Source organism: Dreissena polymorpha, chromosome 6, assembly GCF_020536995.1.
Source record: "Dreissena polymorpha isolate Duluth1 chromosome 6, UMN_Dpol_1.0, whole genome shotgun sequence".
Lineage (NCBI taxonomy): Eukaryota > Metazoa > Mollusca > Bivalvia > Myida > Dreissenidae > Dreissena > Dreissena polymorpha.
This window is the reverse complement of record NC_068360.1, coordinates 47,748,520-47,773,397: the sequence shown is the minus strand read 5'-3', so window position 1 is coordinate 47,773,397 and position 24,878 is coordinate 47,748,520. Positions and strand designations below refer to the sequence as shown.

Genomic DNA, 24,878 nt, shown 5'->3' with positions numbered 1-24,878 from the left:
CAAACGATTAGAAAACGGTCTTTTGTGCATCTGGGACGCATACTGTGAACGCCAAAAGTCTGGGTCCGTGTCAGTAAATATAGAAAAAATGCGTCCACTCTAAATCAAGATTAATTTGTTTTGTAGAATATATATGGAATGAATATATGGAATGAATGATTTATTTTAGGAAACAAGCACAAGAACTCCAAAAAGAACATGAACACTTCCTGGTAAGCTCTTGTTTTACTAAACACTGTTCACACCTCACTACAAAACTGAAACGTTAAAGCTGTGCAAGGTGTATGCAACCTTATCACTTTTCCGAGTGTGCAATGTTAAAAGAATAGATGCCTCCTACAGACCGTATACATATCAGTAGCGTCATGCCGCACCTTACTGTCAGCAATACGAATGCCGTTTCCACGATCGTCCCATCGACCTCTACAGGCACAGGCAGCTCTGTATTGGATATCAGTGCCAGCACCGCAAGAAGTAATAATATGTAGATTAAATGTATGCTTATCTTTATGCCAATTAAAACATAGCATGGCATTTAATTTTTAACCAACCCCTTTATTTAATTTTATAAAAGTACGTATTTTTGTACTACATACATAAATATCTAAGTTCGATCATTCTCATTTTCATTATATCTTTGAATTGTTTGTAATTAATGCATAAAGTTTCTATGTTTTGTTTAATATTAAATATATATCATACTGCATTTATTACTAACGAGCGAAAATGAGTCGAGATGTCCGTGTCCTATTGACTCATTTCTATTGTATGCCATTACAAGCTTTAAACCGTTCCGATCTTTCTCTACTTTTTCAGCTGTTTCTTTCTTTTTATTTCCACCTGACTTCCCCTTCTTGTGTATTGAATTCTCGTACAATTTCTCCTGTTTGGTAGCAATATTAAAGTTGTTTTTGTCATTTATATTTTCAAAATTGAAAAGCTCAAAAGCTGACAAACTCCTGTTTAGGCAAGGGGTTTTCAAGCACCTCTAACTATCTAATTTTAACTCTAGTTTTAAGGTCAGTATTTGAGTTATTAATTATATAAGACATAATAGTTTTGAATGGGAACAATACTCGAAGCATCCAGAAACACTTCTTAGAGCTACTTTAACAAGACCAAAATCAAATGTAATAAGCAATATAACGTATATGATCATGGTTGCCACCGACATGGTGGGGCAAATGTTTAGGTAACAAAATTGCTCAGACCCTGCGTATCAAAATCTGTAATTTTCGATACTGAAAAAACTGAATTTTCGGAAAAAATAACGATTGGTATCCGCTCTTCCTGACTTTTCAATAAATTTAAATGATTATCATTAAACATCTCAGTCATTGTGCAAGTTCGATTATTTATATTTGCCTAAATATGTTTTGGTATTTTAAAATTTAAGTAGTTAATGAAAACATTAAGATGTGCGATCACACTTTAGATGTTTTCCATGCATGTGTTTTAGAGATTTTTATTTTAACTTAATAGGTTTTTGTGAGTTAAATATTTTATAGTATCCAATATTGTAAAGCTTTGACTAGCACAGAATGATTTAACAAATACTGTAATTTCCTTGAAAACTGCTTATTTCGTAAATTGTTCAATACCTACGATTTAATTTTTAGACTTGCAAATTATAATGTTTGGAAAAAATACGTGTTAGGGTAAGGTTTAAATGAACATTAAATAGTAGCTTTGCTAATCCTAACTCGTGGTGTCATTGATTTTGCAGATTCCCCTAGACTGTTGATTCTTGTTAGCTTTTTTATTATCATTAACATAACTTACAGTAACAATAATTAGAGGCAACAGTGAGGTTAACTTTGCTTGGCTGGACAGTCATCGTGCAAGTCTCAGTTATTTGTGTTGACAAGATCCATTAAATCCCTTTGTCGCATGAAGCATCATATGTTCTAAGAGCATATCATGTTCTCAAAGTTGTGTCAGGGATAAGTGCTTCATGCAAGCTTTATAAATAGTCTTAACACTTGCTTTCTGCTTGCAATATGCCTCTGGAAGTGGCCCAATTGTAGAAGAAAACATTGGTTGTATTAACATAAATGATTGCGTATACTATTGTAAACTATTGTTTAGCAATTTTAATACTTAAGTTAACTGTGCGTTGTGAGATGAATTTAATTAAACAAACAATAGTATGCAAAACATCGTTCAAAGTTATTATGTTTATTATAAATAAACACAAAATTATAGGGTGTAGGTATCAGCTCTCTGTTATTTTGAACTTAAGAAGATTGGCCCGTGGCAACATCTCACAATGACATAACAACAGCCGAATGCTGACAATACACGTCAAAAAGGGATTTATTGGTTTGAAAAAAGAGTAAGTTTGAACAGATAAATACAATGTGATGTCCCCCCTATTAATCTTCCTTTTTTTATCAGAACTATTCCTACTTTACTCACAAGTTTTCATCAGAAAACCTTTTTTCCCTACTTTTGTTTGGAAACCAGTTGCAGACCTGCTGATTTATTGTACATAATACTTATTGCCAGCTTGAAATCTTATTGAAACCATCTTTGAAATGTATAAAACAAATATAATTGATGGAGACTGTATAATCATAAATAAATAAATAACATTTACAGGCAGTCAAATAACCAGCAGCGTCCCCCAGAACATGATTAACAGCACCACAAATGCTGTTCCAACGACCGTTCCCTTGACGTCTGCAAGCAAAAGCAGCTCTGCCGGGGCAATTAACTCCACCACTGTAAAAAGTAAGCGCTTTGTTTGCTGTTGTTTAGAGACAAAACAAATAAAATATAGCGACGGATAGTATTATGCTTTACCTATATCCATACACGCTAGACGTGTCTTCGTTCCGGCATGTTGGCTTCTATCTACCTGTTCTATACCTCGATAAATTTACAGAACGGTGTCACGACAGAAAACAACCTAAACACACGTACACACGGTCTATACATTATATACAGTGACTCACAAATGTTTGAACGAATACATGAATAGTGGCTTCAATTACATTTTTTATTTTTTAACGATAAATTTATCGGCATCAGGGACTGACATACCAAATAAATCAAAGTTAGACTAAATCGTTCTTTAACTATGCATTTTTGTATTCAATTGTTTATGAACATGCGTTTGAACTCTGAGTTTAAGCTTTTACAAAAAAAATCCATTGTGCGAACAAACTTACTACATATGCTTTTAAAAGCTCATTTTACACGGTGGAATATCAATGTATAAATATATACATGCCTTTGTAGTGGTACATACCTATTTTAACAATTATTGCATTACAATTAAGACTGCAATTAAAAATAATTCGGCAAGGATAATTACTGTTTAACGCAATGACTTTTCAAGATTTTGTTCACTGGTTATTTCGCATTAAAGTTGAACATTTTGCAAGTAACCGATGTTAAGCGGACTGAGCCGAATGTAGACATACTCACCCGAATATACCCTACAATAAATACCGGCATGCGAAACATCAGGAAAAACGCAGGAATGTATAACGGATACACTGCTTTAAGTGTTTTTAATTTATATGTACATTAATATTTAATTATCTGAAGGTGATTCATTGATCACTCTTCAAATATGAGTCTGAGGGATCTTGGCATTTGTGGAGTTTTTGTGTTTCTTGCTTACATAAACCTCGGAAGGATGTGCGATGTTAGATTTACCAAGTGTCTTGGATTGACCATCATTTCTTGATGCATCTGTTGTGTATATTATTCAACAAGATTATCAAATGTCGTTCTAAGTTTTACAAAAATAGAGACACTTTATACGTTGTAGACCATTCCTACTTAGGACCGTTTTGCTATGACTAATATTTCTTTGGTTTTTCATACTCGTTTTCCACAAGTAGCTACCTGAACATATTTGGCTTTCGTATCCTCTCTACGTACAATGTTTAGAATGTACCTCATCACGTGACCTTGGTCGCCTCAACATTAACGTGTGATAATATTACGTTTATTCTGACAAGAATCTTGACAAGGACGGCAACCAGATATGATTTTTAAATGTGAGACTTAATTTACGACAACTTTCGCGAAATGAACGAATGTGGTTTATTTGGAAAGCATTGTGTTGAAAATAAGATGCATACAACTGCATGTTTATAAATACTTACTATCCGTTAAGATTGAAGTGCCTATCATTACTTGATCAATACACTTCTTATAGTGTACCGCCTAGCATTTTCGGATTAGATAGCACCGAACGAAGATAGAAAGACATGGAATTTAAATTGCAATAACGCCTATTTTGATAATTGGATAATTGGATAGGTGAATGTAATTGCCTGTCTTAAATGTTCGATTTTAGTGGTATGAAAACTACATAATTGTATAATAGAAAATGTTTAACACTAGTTCATACACTAAAATTATCGAAAAACGTTGATGACTTAAGAACATAGTGTGTCAGCCCTATTTTTAGCCCTAATGACTTTCAGAAAAATTGTTTGACGCATACATGACATAGCACACATGTTTTGTCATAAATAAAAAAAATGTCTTGAATATCAATAGATACTAGAAAAGACAATATCTGCCGAAAACCACGTGTTGTCATTATTTGTATTTTAAATCAATTATTATTTGGTTTTGAAAGTTAATTATCAATATGTTTTCGTGAAATGATTTGAAATAAGATAAACATTTTTTTTTAAAATAAGCACTTATCTAGTTGTAGTCGTAGCGGGAATGTACGCATTTGACACATCAATTAAAAACTAATTATTTTGTTTTGTTTCATCACAGACATTATCCGTGAGGTTTTTATTGCTAATTAATATGTAAATTATATAATTATTATCTCATTTAAATTATTTAATATACGTTCCGGCTAGAGGTAAACGTAAAGTTTAACTGTCACATAAACAAAACCATATCCCCACATACGGATCACATTATAGTTGGAAACAACGTCAGATGTTATTGAACTAGAGGGAAGCATTCATGTAAACGCTGTATGTGTTCATTAGAACATAGCGACCAGCTTATTTTGACTTGCAACAGCAAGACTCGACTATGGTTCTTGCTGATTATTCGGTAAGAACCTATCTCATCTGGAGGTAATCAAACGTCTCTTTTCATGGTGTGCATAAAATAAACATGGCGGACAAAATAATAATGTTCTATTTTTCAAGTCGATTTAATATCTTCCATTTAAAATTAAATTAACCGCCTCTGACGTAAATAGATCGGACAAAGACAGAATCTTGCGAATGGAATTTCTAAAAATATCTTGAAATAATGGTTTTCTTTTTGTCTTGGACCCAGAATTAATTATAATTGTAAGGTCATTCAAGAAAGATAGGTTCTGTGCGTTTAATGCGTGAAATGTGAAAGCAATTAATCAAGTACACGTTTTATTATAATGCTCTCAATTCAGATTGACAATAAGCTTTGGGTATAAGTAGCAATAAACATGTGTTTAGGTCCTTGTCTTTCTGTCTGAGTTAGGGATTAAGAGATACATTTGATTAGGATACTGATTGGAATACCTGCTGAATAATGTCACTAAAGCGAGGATTGTGAGTTAAAGATTTACTCTGACAGCAAGATTTACTTTTTCAGAGCGAACAGAGAATAAGTATGGAAATATAGAGATAATAAGAATCGAAATATAAGGGCATGATCATTGGTGTGACACAAAGTTAAGTAACAGTTTGATAGCATAATAACACGTAATGTTGGTAGAATCTCCGAATGAATGTTGAGGGTGCTTCAACTATCTGGTGAACACACGATTTAAATGTACAATTCAGTTTGCTCGAAACACTGCTTTTCAATACAAGGGAGGATACCACTTCATCAAACAACAAACTTGATATCACACGCCACGCTGTATTTACCGAATGAATCCGATCCTGACAAATACAAACATTTCCAACTCTTTAGCATCTAAAACTCGTTCCAGAATGTCATCTTGTTTCGTTTTACGGATGATATCGAGTGAAGATCGGATTCATTCGGTTTGCGTCCTCGCTTGGGCTTCTTCACTTTGTTTAGATACCACTAAAGGTTATTTTTATACTATAATATTATATCATTGTTGTCTCAAATTACTAAAATGCATGTTCTGAGATAACTGCCTGTCTTTGTTCAACTATAGGCCTACGTGGTCTAAATTGACGTGGTATTTGGATAACGGAGGTTTTGTGGAATCAACGATAAACGGAAATACAGGTAAAGAAACTATCATTACATGATAATTATTGCTTTTTAAAATGACACTGATAGTAAACCGCTGGATTCGTATTACACTGGTAAAGCCTTTTGTTGCTGAAGATGGGCTGTTTACATACATACGTGCATATTATGAAAGAGTACAACATAATATAATAAACATACGTATGTACAATAATTTATCACTTTAACAACTTAATATATAAATTATGATCTCAAACAGAGAGTCAGTTGAAGAAAAGAGAGAATATATAACCAAGCAAGAACGGCTCTATTGTTTGTTATATATTCAATATTAACATGTAAATATTTAAATTGGAAATCATGTTTAAAAGATATAGCCTCTTTCAACCACTGTTTAAAATAAATATTGATAAGAATATATAGAACAAAATGTATTCACCGTATTATATAATGCTGCTGAGTATGAATCCTAAAAGCATATCGCTAATTTGAAGTATTGCGGGACCCATAATGGTAATGAAACCCATTTAATTTGAGTTTAAGATTTGGTAATATTTAACCGATAAATTCTTATTTCAGGAGAGATTTACTTGACTCGCAACATCAGCATCTGGCCATCGTGGCCCTCACGGCACTACACTGAAACGGTGACCGTGAAAAACTCAGAATCCTGCTACACAACGACCTGTCAGATGGACGTTACCATTTGGTATACTAACTGGGTAAGAGAAAGTGCTGAACGGTCAACCTCCGCGCAGGAGTTGACTGGAACCAGCATAGCTAGATCAAATCCCTGCTTCCATAACCAACCAATTGATGATAGCCTAGCCACTTGGCACAATAGTTTTACTGTTGTTATTTTTTATATTTTTATTTATGCAATTTATTTTTTGTTTTTAACCTTAACTTATACACTATTATCAAAATATAAAAGAAAATTGATACTACTTTTCATAATATAAAACTTAAACAACAACAACAACAAAAATCCTACCATATCTCGTAGGATTTTCGTGTGTTGGTAGAGATTGTATGTGAGAGCACTGATTGCTGACCGATTTGACATTTAATTTTGGTACATTACCCAAGAATGCGCCGTTTGCAAATTAGTCCAATGAACGTCACCGATATGGAAAATATGTAGTGTAGTATTTTTCTGTTTCATTTGCCAGTTGACATTATTACAATGACCGCATATAAAGTACTCTATTCCTATAACTTCGTGCAGCCTTATAAGATCGTGTACGTTTTTCGGCATAGCTGTTTAATGTCACTTTTGACCTATTTGAAGAATTATTCCACCATATTGACTAATGTATTAAGCATGAGCGCGATGATTCTCGATACTGTTTATACTTGAATCAAATAGCAATGCCCGACAAACCACTAAAACAGGTTTGTTCGAAGAACGCGCGTATAAATATTATAAATATGTACGGATACTTCGCGTGTGGCCGGTTGACTCATATGTTTAAATTTCACTTCCATTATTCTTTTGGTTTTCTGTTTTGTATCTATAGGTTTATGACCAGCAATATGTAATAATTTAAAATAAGCCGCAAAAACTCCGCGTAACATCCCATACTGCGTGTGATGCAGCTAAGAACTGCACAGAAAAAGACATTCGCTATCATTGATCTCATTCATTGACCTCTTTACCTTTCATAAACTCCAACCACAATCAACGCCGTATATTTTTTTAAAGATATTTCTTGTTATGACGTAAACTTCTAAGCAACATTCAAACGCACGTGCCCGAATGCTGTTCACTTTTGTAAGGCGAGAATTTCCACAGCCGATTAAACAAAAGCATGACGAAAAAACAATAAATATGATATAAATTGTCCGTTTTTCTGACCTCGTTTCCATATAAATAGCTGATTAAAATCTGCACATATCCTTTACCAGACGGACGCGGCTATGTTCGTCAATGTTTTGATCGTAAAATCTTGTAAGGGTAGTTTCCCTTGAAGGCCCGTCTCGAATTTGTATATGTTATGAGTACTTTGCATTACAATACGATTAAAGTATGCTGTGCATGCGGAAAATTTTTCCCCAAATGATGACACGAGAACATACGTTAAGATCGTGAACTTGGCCAATTGCGACAAATGTTCTCACTGCGTCCATTTGCGATTTTGTCACAAAACAACTTTCATTACAAGGGGTGACAGCTTGTTATGCCCCCATTGTGGATAGAATTTTATTTAGCTATTTTCCGTTTGTTAATACACTTTATCTAGACCTCTGAATACAGTTATCACAGTTCATATTTCGTTTTTATGAAGACCAGTTTTGTTTAAACCATTCTGTTCAATACAGTTTATTCACGAAACTCATCTAAAACCACACATATGTAATACAAAAAACACATATTCACATAAACATATATCGGTTATTATAAACATATGCCAGGGCCTCGCTATTACGACATCAAAATCGGTGCACGATCTTATAGGGTAATTCTGTGTGACGCAGACTACGATGTACATGAATGTTTGAAGGTAGGTTACTCCATTATTATTATGTGACAATCCACATATTTCACTCGTTATTTGTTAAACAAAAGATATATCATAAAGTATACATCAAGTTTAGTTATTGTCTAATGGTTTTTCATGAAAGATATTCCTGTGAAATTTAAGGTGCACGAACTTACAGGTTAATAGGCTTAGGCATCTATTTCATACCTTGTTCAGATTAATCATATTGTTTAAGATGAGGGGGGGGGGGGGTAAAATTGTTTAAGATAGGGGGGGGGGATACAATGTTCACACTTAAATCGTGTATAGTCGCTTAAACAATTCATAAGGTCAGATCATTATGAATTCATTATGGTGAGCAATAAGCAAAAAGCTGATCAGATTTTTTAAACATTTCAGACGTTCATCGCCCATTAGCCATCTAGACGCTTTTCAAATTGTTTATGTTTAAGAGTTTAACTATCAACAATAATCTGAGATTGAATAAAAAAATGACGAATTCAGGAATCAAGGCACTTAGTTATTTACTTATTTTACCATATCAGTTTCGCAGTATTTGCATTATATCGCACTCACTTTACTGGAATATGTCTTTAAAAGTGAAGAGAAAGCAATATTGAACAGACGATTCAAAATTGTAGCACTCTCAAAATGCGAATGTGTTATGTGTACATGTGTTACTCGTAAATTATTAAAGTAATCCGTTGAAATATGAAGAAAGACACTAATACCCAATCCCATCTCTAATTCAGCCTCCTCACATCATCAGTCTACCGGCAACTGAATCGTTACATGAAGATACAGATGCTGAAACGAGGCTTCACTATCTACAGGTTAGTAGTAAACAAAAAGTACACATACGGGTGAATGTGAATGTTTGTACAAGCGAAATATTTCGGCATCAAACACAATAGGTTTATTTGAAGTCTTGGAAATGGAAGCATATTTCGAACAGTCTGCCTCGAAACATTATTTTACAAAAGCAGTTAGCTTGCTATATCTTGAAGTGTTATCTCTTAGTGCCATAAATGTAACAGTTATACACGATTTCATGTTGAAAAACTCTATTTAACGAAGTCTAAACTGAGCCTTGGTTGGACGAAAAATCTCTTATTTCTCAAACATTTATTTAAAGTAGTTTACTTTTAACCTGGTTTTGTTTTGTTTATGAAAATTACGTGAAATGGTTTATGGCTTCTCGCACTTATGTCGTAATCTTTCGTCAACTCTTAAAACATAAGAATGTGTCCAACAAACTTCTGCCATACAATACGATAATTGTTTTGGCCATTCTAGTTATCCAGGACGGATATGTCAATCGATGTTTTGTTCTCGATAATGAGATTAAAGCTATCCATAGCAAAATGTGACTGAAGACTATTTTTAATTCCAGTTCAACACGCAGTAGTCTGATATTGTAATCTAAGATTGCAAGCTAGAGGGTATTCTGAATGCGTTTAGTTTAGTTTTTATTTCGTTTTCTGATCGACAGGTCTACGACTACAATTACGACAATCCCAGCGACAACCCCAGGGAGGAGGACAACGCCACCTGTTGGATACACTGCGTCTATGACCAATGGGGAGAAAACGACACGAAGCTATTTAGCCTGAGGCAGGAGAATCCGAGCTATCTCAACAAGTGGGATTGTATGCATGAACTTTGAAACTTATGCCTTTATTTATTTACTAATATTAGAGTAGTCGCCTATAAACATAACTTAGTTTATTTTACATGAATATGCAGAGAAATTGATTGCATCGTCCTTACATAAATTATAATTTTGTGAGTTGCTTCATTTAAAATTGTCTACTTTCGAGTATAATCCTTTAGAAGAAGGACTATGTCATCTTCCTTTTCACTTTATATTCCATCGGTGTTTTCATTAACTTTCGTCGAAAGCAAATATTTTTTATTTTGTGGTTGTTCTATGTTCAGTGTCATTCACAATTAGCTTAAAACGACATTTCATTCCCAAAACACTGAAAGCAATGGTGGTTTATCTAGGCCAAAAAGTTTTTTGTATAAGCGCGTTAAATATTGCTCAACAAATTACTTCCACAAAGACTTCTCTTCTCAAAGTAATTTCGTACTTGAGGTTAGATGTATCGCATGTAACATTTGCCTTTAGATTTATAACACACGTTTCAATTCTTGGACGCGTATATGGGGAAAATGTTCTTTTTTTTACCTGTACATAAAACGCTCACACATTTGGCATGAACAATTGTGTTAATATATTTTTATCAAGGATTTGTTTTTCAATGTGACATGGGGGCTATGAAAAATCTAATGTTCGACGAAGACGCACCATGGCTGTTTTAATAACATTTCCCATTTCGGCTTTCAAGCGTATACACTTTGGAAGAATGAATGCGTCGTCCCGGGTTCGCCCTACTCACCGCCATGTGGCTACAAGAGAGACAATTACACTTGCCCTAAACATAGTGGATGTATGACGCACAACGTCACACAGTGGTATAACGTCTCCATAATCTGCGAAGATGGTTACGGAGCGCGGGACAATAGAAATTTCACATTTTATCCCATACGCAACGAAGCTCCCAAATGGCGAAACTTGGGCAGTAAGTACCTAAACATATAGTTGCTCTTTAAATTGACACACATGTTACATGTTAATATTGTAAAAGCGTCTTAATAATCGAGAAATCAAGAATCACAGTGTAAAAAATTGCGCAAGCTTAAATGGTGATTATTTTTAATCAAATCTAACAATCTACGCTGATTGCAAGCCGTGAGCAATGTAATACTTTAATCTACACGGTGATCGTTTTAAATTTGATTCGCAGATCATCGGGATATAGACCTAAAGACTGGCAGCGAGCATGACATCATCTTCAGCATCATGTACACGGACAAAGAAAACGAGAATCTGACTTACGAATATACGTTCATGAGAGTGGATACTAATGAACCCACGACCCTCTTCAAAGGGGACCCGAGCGGAAATTATTTCAGTAAGTGTTAAGTAACTAGTTTATGACCATTTTATCCCATACATATTATCTTACGAATCAAGTGCTGGTTTGCGTGTAGTAGAACATTCCTTGAACCGTTAAAAATAACTTATGCATTTCAAAGTTGTCTGTTTATGAGTTTCGTATGAATGTGTTATTTTCAATATGAGTCACTTGTTTGAAAACACATAAAAATATTAAAACAGTTGCAACGATGACAATAAACCTTGCATTTCATATCGTATGTTTTTTATGTGCTTATCGCTCACATTTAACGATTACGTTGTGTTATAAAACCTGCACTAGAATTCCATGACATAACAATATTTCAGATACACTTGGGAACATATCTTTAACGACGTACCTCTTTGATGTAGACAAGAACACCAGTTACTCCATTTTTATCTGTGGACACGAACGCAGGAATGAGATATGCGAATATTTGACGATCGATATTGAAGGTAATGTGATGGGTTCATAAGACAGGTTTTCAGTTAACTGTCACAGTCGTCATGCGGTATAGGTACACCTATTGCAACTTAATTGTGAAAACAATAGTGATTACGTTTTATATATAGATATTTGTATCTAGTATGAAATCACATCATTATTTTTATAAAAATTATCTGACACTGATTGCATGGCATATTGTGCGAATATACGCTCGTTATAAATGAATAATAATCATATAGAAAGGAAGGTGTCTAAGAAAACGTTACGTTTGCCTGCATCATAGTTTTATATTCAATTACCATACCACCCCACCCACCCCAACACTGGCATTGACCGTTACTGGCAAGGCTTTATTCATTTCCATGTTTATTCTTGTTTTGTGCTTATTTTATTAAAGGCAATTGGCGACAGTATACCTGACATTAAGTAGAGACTAATGGATGTGAACAAGAATTAGTCCGTGTTATTGTTTCAATAGTTTTATTATCATCTGTATTTTCGTAACGATATATTTACAGAGTATTGTGAGATAGTGCCGACCTGTTCATCAGCTGAAAACACAGTGGATGAAACCCTTGCCATAGGGACAACCATTTTTAACGTTGCCTCCCTCATCTCTGTGTCCAACGCTCGAATCAAGTTCACAGTGAATGCAAACAGAAACGACTTGTTTGAAATTGACGAGTTCGGTAACATGATATACATAATTAGTAGTATGTTCACTATGTAAAACAATGTGCAAAAAATAGGTTTTACTATAAACCGTAATAAAGATCCCAGTTTACACAATTGATATCGAAATAGTAATCTTACTGTCATTAAATTAATAACATATGTTAAAATATATATTCTTCCAGTTTGTGTAGAGGACGATTGAAATTATTGCAAAAATGAAACATTTTAGGCCGATTTCTAAAGTTAAACTCAAATTCATTTTGACATTGATTACATTATTCTATTATCAATGCGTATGTGCATAGAATTAAACACAGCTTGTGTTGCAGGAAAAGTGCGTACACTTGCAACCTTACCAGCACCCACCCCTCAACGACGTACTATCTTAACGCATTCGTTCAACTGGATGGTGCAGCGTATTGTAGTTCGTATTCCATCTGTCCGCTCAAATTGCATGTCAACTATATCAACAACGTGAGTAAACTTTGATATTACTGTGTTAAATATGGACATGAAATGAATACATCTTAATTAATGTAAGAATTCCAACAGGAGAGTGTGAGACCAAAACAGGACATCGCCAATCACGTCCCTCTTTCGCTCAACAGTACTATCTACATTATTCACACGCAATGCTATCATTTACCACAACTTGCTTAATTAACTTCGATCCCATATTCCAAAAAGCACGAACCACGTCAGCACGTGTACATAGAAGCAGTTATGTAATGCATGTTCATGTAAGTTTCCTTCCTAACCATCTTGATTCCAGGCTCTTCAAATCACTAATCTACCCGCCACTGTGAACATCCGAGAAGATGAAACACGGGCGCTAACTCTTTGGACCATTGAAACAAGTGACGATGATGTCGATGACGAAGCGATATGTGAAATCACAAATCCAGACGACAATAAACCGTTCTATATGTCTGAAACGTTTGCTGGATCAAAAGGTACAATCCCGTTTGGAATATTATACCGATTTGTTTATTTATTCCACAGAGTTTTCGATGGTGTATAAGAATTAGCGCATGTATTGTTAAAATGCAAAATGTTAAGTACATATAATAATTGACAAATGCAATGTTGAATTCTTTACATTAATGTAACGTAACAGATTAAAAATTAAATTAAATATTATAATACAAAATATTATACGTATTGGTAAATGATAAACAGCATAAATTCAATTGGCAAAAATTCCCACTATCAGCAATATCTTACATACAAAGAACCCAGCTAATTAATGAATTAACGGATACATGCTTCATAACGATATGAGATGACCAATACATATGGTAATTATAAATAACGTCAATATAGACCAGAATAACACACCAAATTAATTACTCATTGCTTATCGCTAATAAGACATGTCTCGGATGTTGTATGATTTCTTGTAAATAGCGGACTACCATCCGTATTTGTCTTTCGCATATCATGTCACTTCGCTACATTTGGGCATGTGGTTTTTGCACAAGATCCCGTCGGAAATTGACACGTCAGCATTGAGTGTTCCAATCTTTATTAATACACTGTTCGTCAGAAGAGGGTAGTTAGAGCAAGATACGACCAAACATTACGGTCACACAATTTGTTATTGTCATGGGGCCAAAGGCCATTACATTTAACTAACAGTTTAGATTATTTTACGAACATAGGCAACGTTGTGTTGAAATTAAATCAATAGAAATAAATCTTTATGAACATTGAAAAGGACTTGAGTATGTATATATTATGTGGGTCAGTTTAAATCAATCTGATGGGATAACGAGTTTTCAAACTCGAAATTAAATTATTAAAAAATAAAATTACAAGCTATTTTGAAATTCATTATTTTTATTCATTAGCAACTTACCATTGAAATATAACAAATAGAATTGCATGAATATGTCTTTTATACTCAATACATTTTAATTAACATGAATCTAATATTTACTTACATTTCGTCCCATTGTTGTGCTGTGTCGAACTCGTACTTTAACAAGTGGTTTATAAAAACATTTATAAAATTCTTCTTTCCGGTTCAATGTCTATTATAGCTCGTATGACTCTTACTTTGTGTCAAAATCGACTGTTTTACGAACACAAGTTTCATATTATCTGCAATCGGTTTCTGTAACGACTGATTGTATCCCGTATGCCTTTTTAATTGGTTCATGTTTGCCAAAGTAGTTATTTTACCTTTTACATTAAATGGGATCTATCTGGACTTATTTTGAGGGGATGTTTTGTGCTAAATACGTGAATTTGATTTTCATGTTGAATTCATAGTTATGATTTTGTTCTATTGTCCTATAAAGGATCTTGTGCTATAACACGTATGTAGTGTTTGTAATGAACCTTAAATCTCTGAATTAAAATTTAAAGGTAATGTGTAAATCAAAAATATGTTTTTTTTTAGTATACATTATCAAAAACCACGTTGCTGGGACCGATACTACTCGGAAGCTATCTTCAGCGAAGATATTGTACACAATCAACGTCAATTGCACAGATCAACTTGAAGAAGGGCAAACCAGCTACGTCACCATTAATGTTCAGCTCAACCAGGCACCATCGCTAACAACACTTATAGGTAATTTTAAAGTCCTTATTACTTATTAAAAGTTTGTCATTTTTATTAAACCCATGCGAATCGTAAGACATGTTTTTGTGGGGTGTGTATTGGAGGTCGTGTTTTTTTGTGATTGCTTGTGGGGTTGTTTATCAATGATTTTACTTTACTGTTCATGAATGTAATTATATGTAGTATTCATCTCATTAACAAGCATACGATCACTCAGTTACAAGCCTTGTGGGGGAGCGTATTTAATAACTGTGGAAACTGCAAACACGCGCTGCATAACAGCGTCAAGTGATGTCTGTTTCGACGACAGTTAATTTTTCTTACATCATGAATATATATATATATATATATATATATATATATATATATATATATATATATATATATATATATATATATATATATATATATATATATATATATTATATGTGTATATGTTGTAACTTATGTGTGAAAATATTTATTGCAGGAACACTCGAAAAGCACGTGGACCAGTCTACCAGATTTAAAGGTTTTACGATAGTAACTGAGAATGCCAATGATCCGGAAGGCGATGATTTGATATACACGTGCAGTGAGGTGTCCAGTAACAACCCACTTACGTGCGCCATAAGTAAATAACGTCCTTTGAAAATCGAGCTAATAAAAACGCTTTAAACTTGTTGAACAATTGCATGACACATTCACTTCGATCTTAATTTAACATAAATGATATTGTAAAAAAAAAATTACTAGTTTCATTAAAATATTTGCCAACAATAATATGTAACGGTATATAGAGGAAACCTCATCGTTACCATTTAAATAAAGAAATGTTTTTCTTAATTTGTTAATATTAACTTATTAATTTATGACAGTAATTCAAACAAAGCGTATTATTTAAACTATATGTTTACTACAATTTCAGACGACAATCAACTAAAAGTCAATTTGCGACGTAACGTAAGTGTGGCCAAAGAGAACGGGAAAGTTTTTTCGATGGAGGTGTGCGTTAGAGATGCCCTTCATATCAGCACGGCGTGTGGAATCTTGCAAGTCACATTTACAAGTAAGAGACTCAATGTACCGCGCCCACAAAACTAGATACAAGTATTGTTATCTTTTTTTAGCATAATATTATCAGTATAATGATACACGTCGAAACGACATTTGTAATTGTGAGTGTCACAATAAAATAAAGGCTTAAAATGTACGCAGACAGATTAATGTGAACTGAACTGGGGTAAACACTCAATGAGTATTCGAAGATATGATAAATGTCAATATGAAAGACCATTACTATCAGAATAAGAAATATATAAAGCAAAGGCATTGAATAAAACCTTGACATGGAGAAGCGCTTTGTTTTAAATAACAATAACATAGTTCTTAATAAAATATCACCTATGAATAAAATGTGCGGATAGAAAAATTAACAATCTCGACGAGCTCTTGAATTTTTTAACGTGAATTCGTGAATGTGTGTACATTTCAGCCACCCACTCGCACCCATCGATCAGCAATCTGCCAGCCACTCTAGAACTGAACGAAAATGAACGAGTAGGCGAAGTGGTTTTCACTCTTTCGGTTGCAGATATCGATTCTGGCGAAACCCATTCGTTTTCTATCAGTTTTTCCCCTCGCTCTGAATCCACATACTTTAGTTTGACTCCTAGCAGTAAGCAGACGTTTTTCAATTTATAAAATACATTATTCGAACATACCTAGTTGTGCATGTACTAGTTTCTGTCATCCATTTTCTGTGCATCTATGTATGTATGCATATTAGCGTCCGTGGTTTGCAAAACGGCTTTACATTTTAAATGTGTCTACAGGATCAAATAGAAATTTTGAAATCTATTCACGCAGTGGTTGGCATGTTTTGTTGTAATAACAGTACTGGGAAAAATTACCTTAATCTACTTCAGAAAGAATGTAAACAGCACATACAATTACGTCTCCATTCATGTTTTACTATTTTAATTACAGCCGGAGAGGTAACGCTAACAAGCCCATTGGACTACGAGGGAATCCAGCGTTTTCTGCTGATATTCACTGTCAAAGACCCGTACCTGACCAGTCTAGATACGTACACATTGGTCGTCAACGTCAAGAACGTAAATGAGCAGAACACGTTGACGTCTTCAATTTCAGCCATCACGTTTAAAGAAACGGCGGTAAACTATATTTGCTACAATAATTATTTCTTTTTATAATTTGCTAAGCATTCCTTTTTTTGCTTTTCGTTTGTTTGCAACTTTATGCAAAAATTATCGATAACTAAAATAAATCGTTTCGTATTCTTACAAATATCCTTTCGAATATTTTGATCATTATCGCGCCCGTGTGTGTTTCTTTATATTGTGTATATAAAAGTCCTTATTTCATTCTTATTTATTGTGAGGTACCTAGGCTAACGCCACACATATGTATGTGTGCAATCAGCAATTGCAAGTTTTATAAAAAAAATAGTTTTAATGTAATGTCTTAATTTTGTGCTGATAGTTTTTACCGTGTTTTCAGAAAGTTGGAAGAAGTTGGAGAACAGGTCTGTCATGTACTGATATTGACGACGAGGACACACAAACAATTACGATAGAAAATGGCGAGCATATGGACTATTTTAGGTAAAGGTGGTTGGTTTGAATAAAAATAGGCTTTAAATAGTTTACATGTAAGAGAGCTTAAATGGCATTGTTAAAAGAGAAATACCATTAGATATATAATAATTTAACAGTTAAACATTGGAACTTTGAGTTCTATATCTAGAAAAATATTTATTCAGAATAAAGAGCATAATCGCCCGTTTGTAGTCGCTCTTATGTCTTCTGGAAGTGAACAACCGACCCTCGCCTTGCCTAAATAATTAACTTAATAACCCAAATATTTGATATTAATTAATTGTTTCGTGCTACAAACGCTTTATGATTTTCCCTACAGGAACGGATGACGATGTTAATTATTAATTTCTTTGCCAATGTCGCTATTAAAGTCATGTATATTGTACACGGTTGTTTAATGGCTGTAACATTAATGTTGCAGCTACAAGCAAAGCGATAACAAATTATATTTGGAAAAAGTATGGGATTTAGATGACAGCGCCCTTAACTTACCTAAAACCACACTCATTACAATGAAATGTGAAGACGGCGGAGGTATGGTTTCTAGTTACAACCTGGAGATTAATGTTGAACCTGTGAACAACCAAAAACCGGAAGTTGTTAAAGAGGAATGTGTCCAAGAAATCACGGATTCCGGTTTACTTAGAATTAGTGTAAGCATTTAATGTTGACACAGTGTTAACATTTAATGTGCACATTTATCCAACCTATTATCATTTTCATGCAAATTAGTTCCTTTTAATTTAAGGTAGTAACTTTGCTCATTGCAAATAAATGTAAGAGCACTGCTACTTGATATCAATTAGCATGTTCATTAGTACGAAGTGTAAGGCTTGTTCAATTCACGTGTCGCATACGGGACCCCAGTTATTTATTTTGATCAGTTTATGTACGCCTCGTAGTTTTGCTGTAAGTCGGATTGCTTGACAATCCGTCCTGTTGATGAGGGCTGTGCGTAAAGTGTTGTCCCATATTAGCCTGTGCAGTCCGCACATGCTAATCAGGGACGACACTTTCCGCTTTAATGGTATTTTTCGTTTAAAGGAAGTCCCTTTTTACCGGAAATCTAGTTTAAGCGGAAAGTGTCGTCCCTGATTAGCCTGTGCGGACTGTGCATGCTAATCTGGGACGACACTTTACGCACATGCATTATGCCCAGTTTTCTCAGAACGCGACTCAATTGATAGCTTTAACTGCCTTCAGCTGGACAGGCTGTCAGATTTAAGCACCAAGTTCTGCGCCATTCGTTGCCAAGACGCCGATTCGTACGACGACGCCACGTGCACGTTTTCTATTCTCGGAAACGGTCTGGGAAGGAAGTATTTTGAGACTCGAACGACGCGATCCAGTGGAAGACGACGCAGGGCTGAATTGGTCTCGGCTGGATTGTTTCTTCGTCAGACAATTGATCTGAACTACAATAAGGATTTCGTATTCAACGTTAAGGTATACAAGATGAACTTCTGAATTACAAGCTAAACCTAGGCGTTTCTGTTAGATACACATGCCTTGATGATTTAAACTCGTGATCAGCTTCGTGTAATATAGACTATTTTCGTAAAAATCCGTTTCTCCAAATATCTCCGAGTATGTGAGTAAAGCTAGGAAAATTTGGCCAAAATCTAAACGAGGCACCCGCCTAAACACGCGTCATAAGGAATTAAATGTCTCTATGATGGAGAGGTAGACCATTTGCTTACACATTAGAGTACTCGGTATCGATTCCCGCGGTATGCGAATAGTTTTACTAAAGTGTTTTGCTATAATAATTAGTTTTAATTTTTCCAATTATTGAAGTAGTGTTAAAAGTTGCAATAAATGACATTACAAACAACACGAAATAGTGTAATCAAGTCTCTTTATTTCCCAACTCAAAAGTTTCCATTATGGAAGACGTGTTTTAAATCATATGGTTTAGGTGAGTAATTCCTTACTGATAATTTTAGGTACTTTGTAAATATATTGTGTGTGACACTGTGAGTTGATTATAAACTATCGAGCGTTTTCACATAATTTAACACATGTGTTCACAACTGAACGATTATATATTGAAACCAAGTAATTCTGAATTTAAAGGGACTGTCAACCACGAATGACGAAAAACGAAAAGTTCTAAAATACCGTGTTTTTTTTTATTATTAGTTTATACTGTTTACAATTTCACGACTGATATATAACATTACTTAAAAAAGTTCATATTTTCAGTATATTCGGTAATAAAATTTTGCAATGTGAAATCAAAAGTACATCGCGAAAATAGGTGACATAACGATATACACACTATAAATAACGCAAGTAGATTGATCATTTTATATATAAAATATATACAATTCACAACGCATGCACAATTTGCATTCCAGGGTTTACCACGTGACGATGATGATCAATCTACTGAAGTTATGTATAGTTAACTGGTAGTTACCTGGTAGACATACCCAGTAAAATTTATTACCGAATATACTGAAAAGATGTAAACTTAACAACTTTTTTCAAGTAATGTAATATACCAGTCGTGATACTTTAATCGATATAAACTAATAATTGTAAAAAATACGGTATTTTTCAACTTTTCTTTCTTTCTTTCGTCGTGGTTGACAGCCCCTTTAATTGCGAAGATGATCCATATGAACTGAGCAATTTGCACTATTTCGGGCCCGACTGCTTCCGTTATTAAATAATGCACTTCATGTTATACATTATTGTTAGAACTATATGATAATTGTATATGAAAGAATGTATGTTTTTTTTAAAGATTATGCAATGTCTAAATGACTTAGGCCTAGATATCGGTACTTTTTTAATTTTCCGATGGGAGTTTACAACACGTGTATGCTTATATTTTCTGTATTTCACATGTTACGCTTAATATAATAATGTGCACACATTAACAATACATTTATGTATAAAAACATACTAAATTAGTTTTGGTTGGTCGATATTTACTTTTATAAAAAATGAGATTTGTAATTAATTGGTTAATTGCGGAATACCATGTGAATATAAATATGCGAAGAAAGAACATACAATCACATATCGTGTTACAGTCCTTAAACCCTAAAATGTAAAAATTTCAAAATTCAACACAGATCTAACTTTTATAATAAATAAGTGTTCAAGTGTATATAGAGACCGTAAAGGTTATTTCATGTGTTAAGTATTTTGTGAACATGTCTAACTGGCTTTTTCCGTTCCTCTAAAAGATTGGCTTCGTCAATCGTTCATTTCAGTGTTCTTCATGTTTATGATTTCGGTTCGAAACTTGTTTTTGTTAAAGTATATTTATATTTCCCGATTTTTGGTATAATTGTTTGTATAAATCAATCAGTTTTGTATTTATTTTCACATATGTATATTTCAGGTATCAGACGGAGGGAGCCCGCCGCAGTTTTCCACCATTTCATTTGCTGTTAATTACACGGCGATTGTTAATCCACCGAAAGCCGCAGAACCGATCTCCAGTCTCACAGCATCCAAGTCCGGAAAGACTCTAATAGCTTTTCTGGCTATCGAACTGGCAATTATTGCTCTTCTCATGATTCATGCCGTTGTTCAAATGTATTGTAGCGGGAAAAATGAAATGTAAGTTCCCGGCTTTTAAGACGTTTATTGCTTTTCCAAAAACGTTTTTGTCTGCCGTTGATCTTACTCCGTAAAAATGAAAAATATTTAGATTCATTTATAACGGACGAAGCAGTTAATATTAAGATGGTGAACAACTGTCAAGAATAAATAATACAGTTGTATTGTTAACAGACTTCTTATATTCATGACAAACGGCTGCAAAAGACGAAGATATTACTTGAATGTAACTATCATATTTGCGTAGTATATCTACATTGAGTGAATACGTCTAGTAAATTCATTAATTATGAACACGTTTCAACATGTTAAGTCACTTCCAAATTCCAGGTTTATATGATCGGTTATTAAGTAGTTATCAGTATGGTCCATTTAACGAGCATCATCTTTGTTTGCTTCGATCATGCAGCGCGCAATCAGGTGACGTCTCCAAGAACCAAAGGTTTAAATTGCCACAAAAGAGCCAAACCAGCTCATTCACATCAAACTTTACCGCATCCAAGCAAGGACAAACCAGCATTGTGACACGTTCGTCACAAGCACAGCAACCCTCCACAATGCTGTCGTATTCGCTGAATTCCAGCAGCGAGTCATCGTCAAGTGCTGATGAGAGCGACGAGGATCCACGTTACGGAAGGGATAAAACAAGGTTTTACATGGCTTGATATTATAAGATAAAACAAGGCAATAGTAATTGTAAGACTCCTATAAACACTTGATTATTGCGGACTAAAGATTGTGATGAATTCGCGAGACTTAGAAAACATTAATAAATATGAATCTTGGCAAGTGGTTCGTGTTTGTGTATCACGCGATTGAACATCGGATCTATACTTTTATATTTGAAGAAGATGTTTAAAAATAATAATAACTCGCATAGGATATGCAGGAAAACAAACATGATGCAATTCATGTTTATATGTCATTAAATTGCGAATGTTGGTTTTCCGTTTCATTTTTACATTGTGTCTGACAAAAGGAATATATTTCACACTGGATAATTTTCTTAAATGTATGCTTGAACGATACAATTTTGTTTTTACCTTTTCTGAAATCCCGTGACAACATGTTATATAATTGCATTAAGAAGACATTTTATATATGAATTGTATCTGTAACTAACGTTAAAAAACCTAAGTGATTTGTAAAAGAAAAAGAAAAAAATACACAATATATCTGTTGCATGTACCTATAAAATATTCAACGTTCTCTAGATGCTTACAGAAAACAATGATGGTCGAACCACATTTCGTCACACTGATCAAAATTCAGCATTATATGATATATGGATATTGTTTTATGGTTAACAATAGTATGATTCGGTATATACGAATGTGTATACTTCTTAGGATTAACCTGTTATTCGTAATTATTGCAGGATGGACATCGGACGAAACATGTACAGCCATTTTCCGTCTAGACAGGGGAAACCAACCAGTATCGCGAGCATATCAGGGGCATCCACGGGCCTACCAAAGCCAATCTTCAGCTACCAGGTCCCACAGGCGGATGAAAATGACCTCCCTTAGGCCATTTAGAGCATCCACAAAGTTCGCCAAGATGAAAACTTACCTGTTCTTTCGTCTAAATGGATCAACATCAAACACACTGTATATACATTAAACTCATTGACTGGAAAAATGCTCATTATGAAACAAATAAAAATAAAATGCAATGTGAACATAAAAAGTCCCTGAACACAAATAATTTTGATTTTTTATATGTATTGTATGAAATGCAGAACACATGTCAACGTATGTCTAAAAGGAAACGCTTTTACTAATTCTTATGTACAATTTAGTGTTATGAAAAATAATAGGTTTTGAATAATTTTAGAAATATTGGGTTTTCGAAAGTTGGTAAATTAACATTTGTTTTTATATCCGGACAGTATTTCACAGTTGCCATAAATTGGGTCCGTTCGAAAAAACCCACATGTCAAATGGTATATTTTCGTTTGTCTTTAATACTTAATGCTTTAAGTGTGTTATTTAATCGCATATGAATTACCCGCATTTTTATGACTTATATATCATTTTGTTGTGATTATTTTGTTGTATTGTGACTCTTTGAAACTATTAAAGTCTATTTGAGAGCATTTGCAAGTGTAATCATGGATAACTAAATTATTTATAAAATAATATAATCTAAAATATTGACAGCGATTACGGTGGGTATTTTTCAAACATTATTTATTGTGTTGATACTTTGTTAATGGTCATTGTATTTGTATAACAAATATGAATACATAGGATTTATGGGTACTTGGCGCACGATGCAACCTTAGTATTAATTTTGAACTTTGATTGTTATTAAATGATCGTAAGAGATATTAAACGTTGCGCATTCCTAGTAAAACATCTGTACATATGGAATTATTATATCAGTTTGAGTAAATAAAACTCTCGGTAATAGCCGGTTTGCTTGAAGTTAATTGCATCCTGAAATAAGCTTGGTCTTTAACCCGAAATGGAACAATACAATCCAATTTGTAAATCCACTTTTGTCAGTCAATACTAATCAATATCATTCAATAATAATTAGTGTCATTTAATACTGATAAGTGTCAGTAAATGTTAATAAGTGTCCGTCAACACTAAAAAGTGTCCGTCAATACTGATAAGTGTCCTTCAATACACATTAGAGTCCGTAAATACTTAAAAGTGTCCGTCAATACTAAAAAGTGTCCGTCAATACATACAAGTGTTTACCAATACTTATAAGTGCACGCCAATTCTAATAAGTGAATGTCAATACTAATAATTGTCCGTCAATGCTAATAAGTGTCCGTCAATGCTAATAAGTGCCCGTCAATACTAATAAGTGCCCGTCAATACTAATAAGTGCACGTCAATACTAATAAGTGCATGTCAATACTAATAAGCGCATGTCAATACAAATAAGTGTCCGTCAATACTAATAAGTGCATGTCAATACTAATAAATGCACGTCAATACTAATAAGTGCATGCCAATACTAATCAGTGCCCGTCAATACTAATAAGTGCATGTCAATACTTATAAGTGTTCGTCAATACTAATAAGTGCACGTCAATACTAATAAGTGCATGCCAATACTAATCAGTGCCCGGCAATACTAATAAGCGCATGTCAATACTAATAAGTGTCCGTCAATACTAATAAGTGCATGCCAATACAAATAAGTGCATATCAATACTAATAAAATAAGTGCATATCAATACTAATAAGTGTCCGTCAATACTAATAAGTGCATGTCAATACTAATAAGCGCATGTCAATGCTAATAAGTGTCAATCAATGCTTATAAGTGCCCGTCAATACTAATAAGTGTCCGTCAATACTAATAAGTGTCCGTCAATACGAATAAGTGCTTGTCAATACGAATAAGTGCATGTCAATACTAATAAGCGCAT

At 34.0% G+C, this 24,878-nt stretch overlaps 2 protein-coding genes across 2 annotated transcripts; both read left to right on the top strand.

Annotated features, from left to right (window-relative positions):
* The first annotated feature begins 6,027 nt into the window (after positions 1-6,027).
* On the top strand, positions 6,028-13,647 carry LOC127836502 (uncharacterized). Its single transcript, XM_052363150.1, has 10 exons — positions 6,028-6,183; positions 6,727-6,869; positions 9,383-9,463; positions 10,123-10,279; positions 10,982-11,215; positions 11,441-11,608; positions 11,941-12,069; positions 12,580-12,750; positions 13,066-13,210; positions 13,509-13,647. Exons 2-10 carry the CDS (start codon positions 6,840-6,842, stop codon positions 13,540-13,542), a joined length of 1,149 nt encoding a protein of 382 aa, XP_052219110.1. The 5' UTR covers positions 6,028-6,183; positions 6,727-6,839; the 3' UTR covers positions 13,543-13,647.
* LOC127836501 (protocadherin beta-9-like) lies at positions 13,532-23,884 on the top strand. Its single transcript, XM_052363149.1, has 12 exons — positions 13,532-13,689; positions 15,141-15,314; positions 15,775-15,918; positions 16,213-16,353; positions 16,780-16,962; positions 17,274-17,461; positions 17,808-17,911; positions 18,327-18,558; positions 19,109-19,351; positions 21,264-21,484; positions 21,894-22,133; positions 22,863-23,884. The coding sequence occupies exons 1-12, from the start codon at positions 13,662-13,664 to the stop codon at positions 23,011-23,013; spliced, it is 2,049 nt and encodes a 682-aa protein (XP_052219109.1). The 5' UTR covers positions 13,532-13,661; the 3' UTR covers positions 23,014-23,884.
* Positions 23,885-24,878: the final 994 nt, after the last annotated feature.

Excerpts from the sequence above, each read along its gene's own strand:
- LOC127836502 (XM_052363150.1), top strand. The coding sequence starts at position 6,840 with ATGGACGTTACCATTTGGTATACTAACTGG. Across the intron at positions 6,870-9,382 it reads CCATTTGGTATACTAACTGG|CCTCCTCACATCATCAGTCT; the intron begins GTAAGAGAAAGT and ends TCTCTAATTCAG. Across the intron at positions 11,609-11,940 it reads CCCGAGCGGAAATTATTTCA|ATACACTTGGGAACATATCT; the intron begins GTAAGTGTTAAG and ends ACAATATTTCAG.
- LOC127836501 (XM_052363149.1), top strand. The coding sequence starts at position 13,662 with ATGTCTGAAACGTTTGCTGGATCAAAAG. Across the intron at positions 15,919-16,212 it reads CCCACTTACGTGCGCCATAA|ACGACAATCAACTAAAAGTC; the intron begins GTAAATAACGTC and ends CTACAATTTCAG. Across the intron at positions 21,485-21,893 it reads TGTAGCGGGAAAAATGAAAT|CGCGCAATCAGGTGACGTCT; the intron begins GTAAGTTCCCGG and ends TCGATCATGCAG.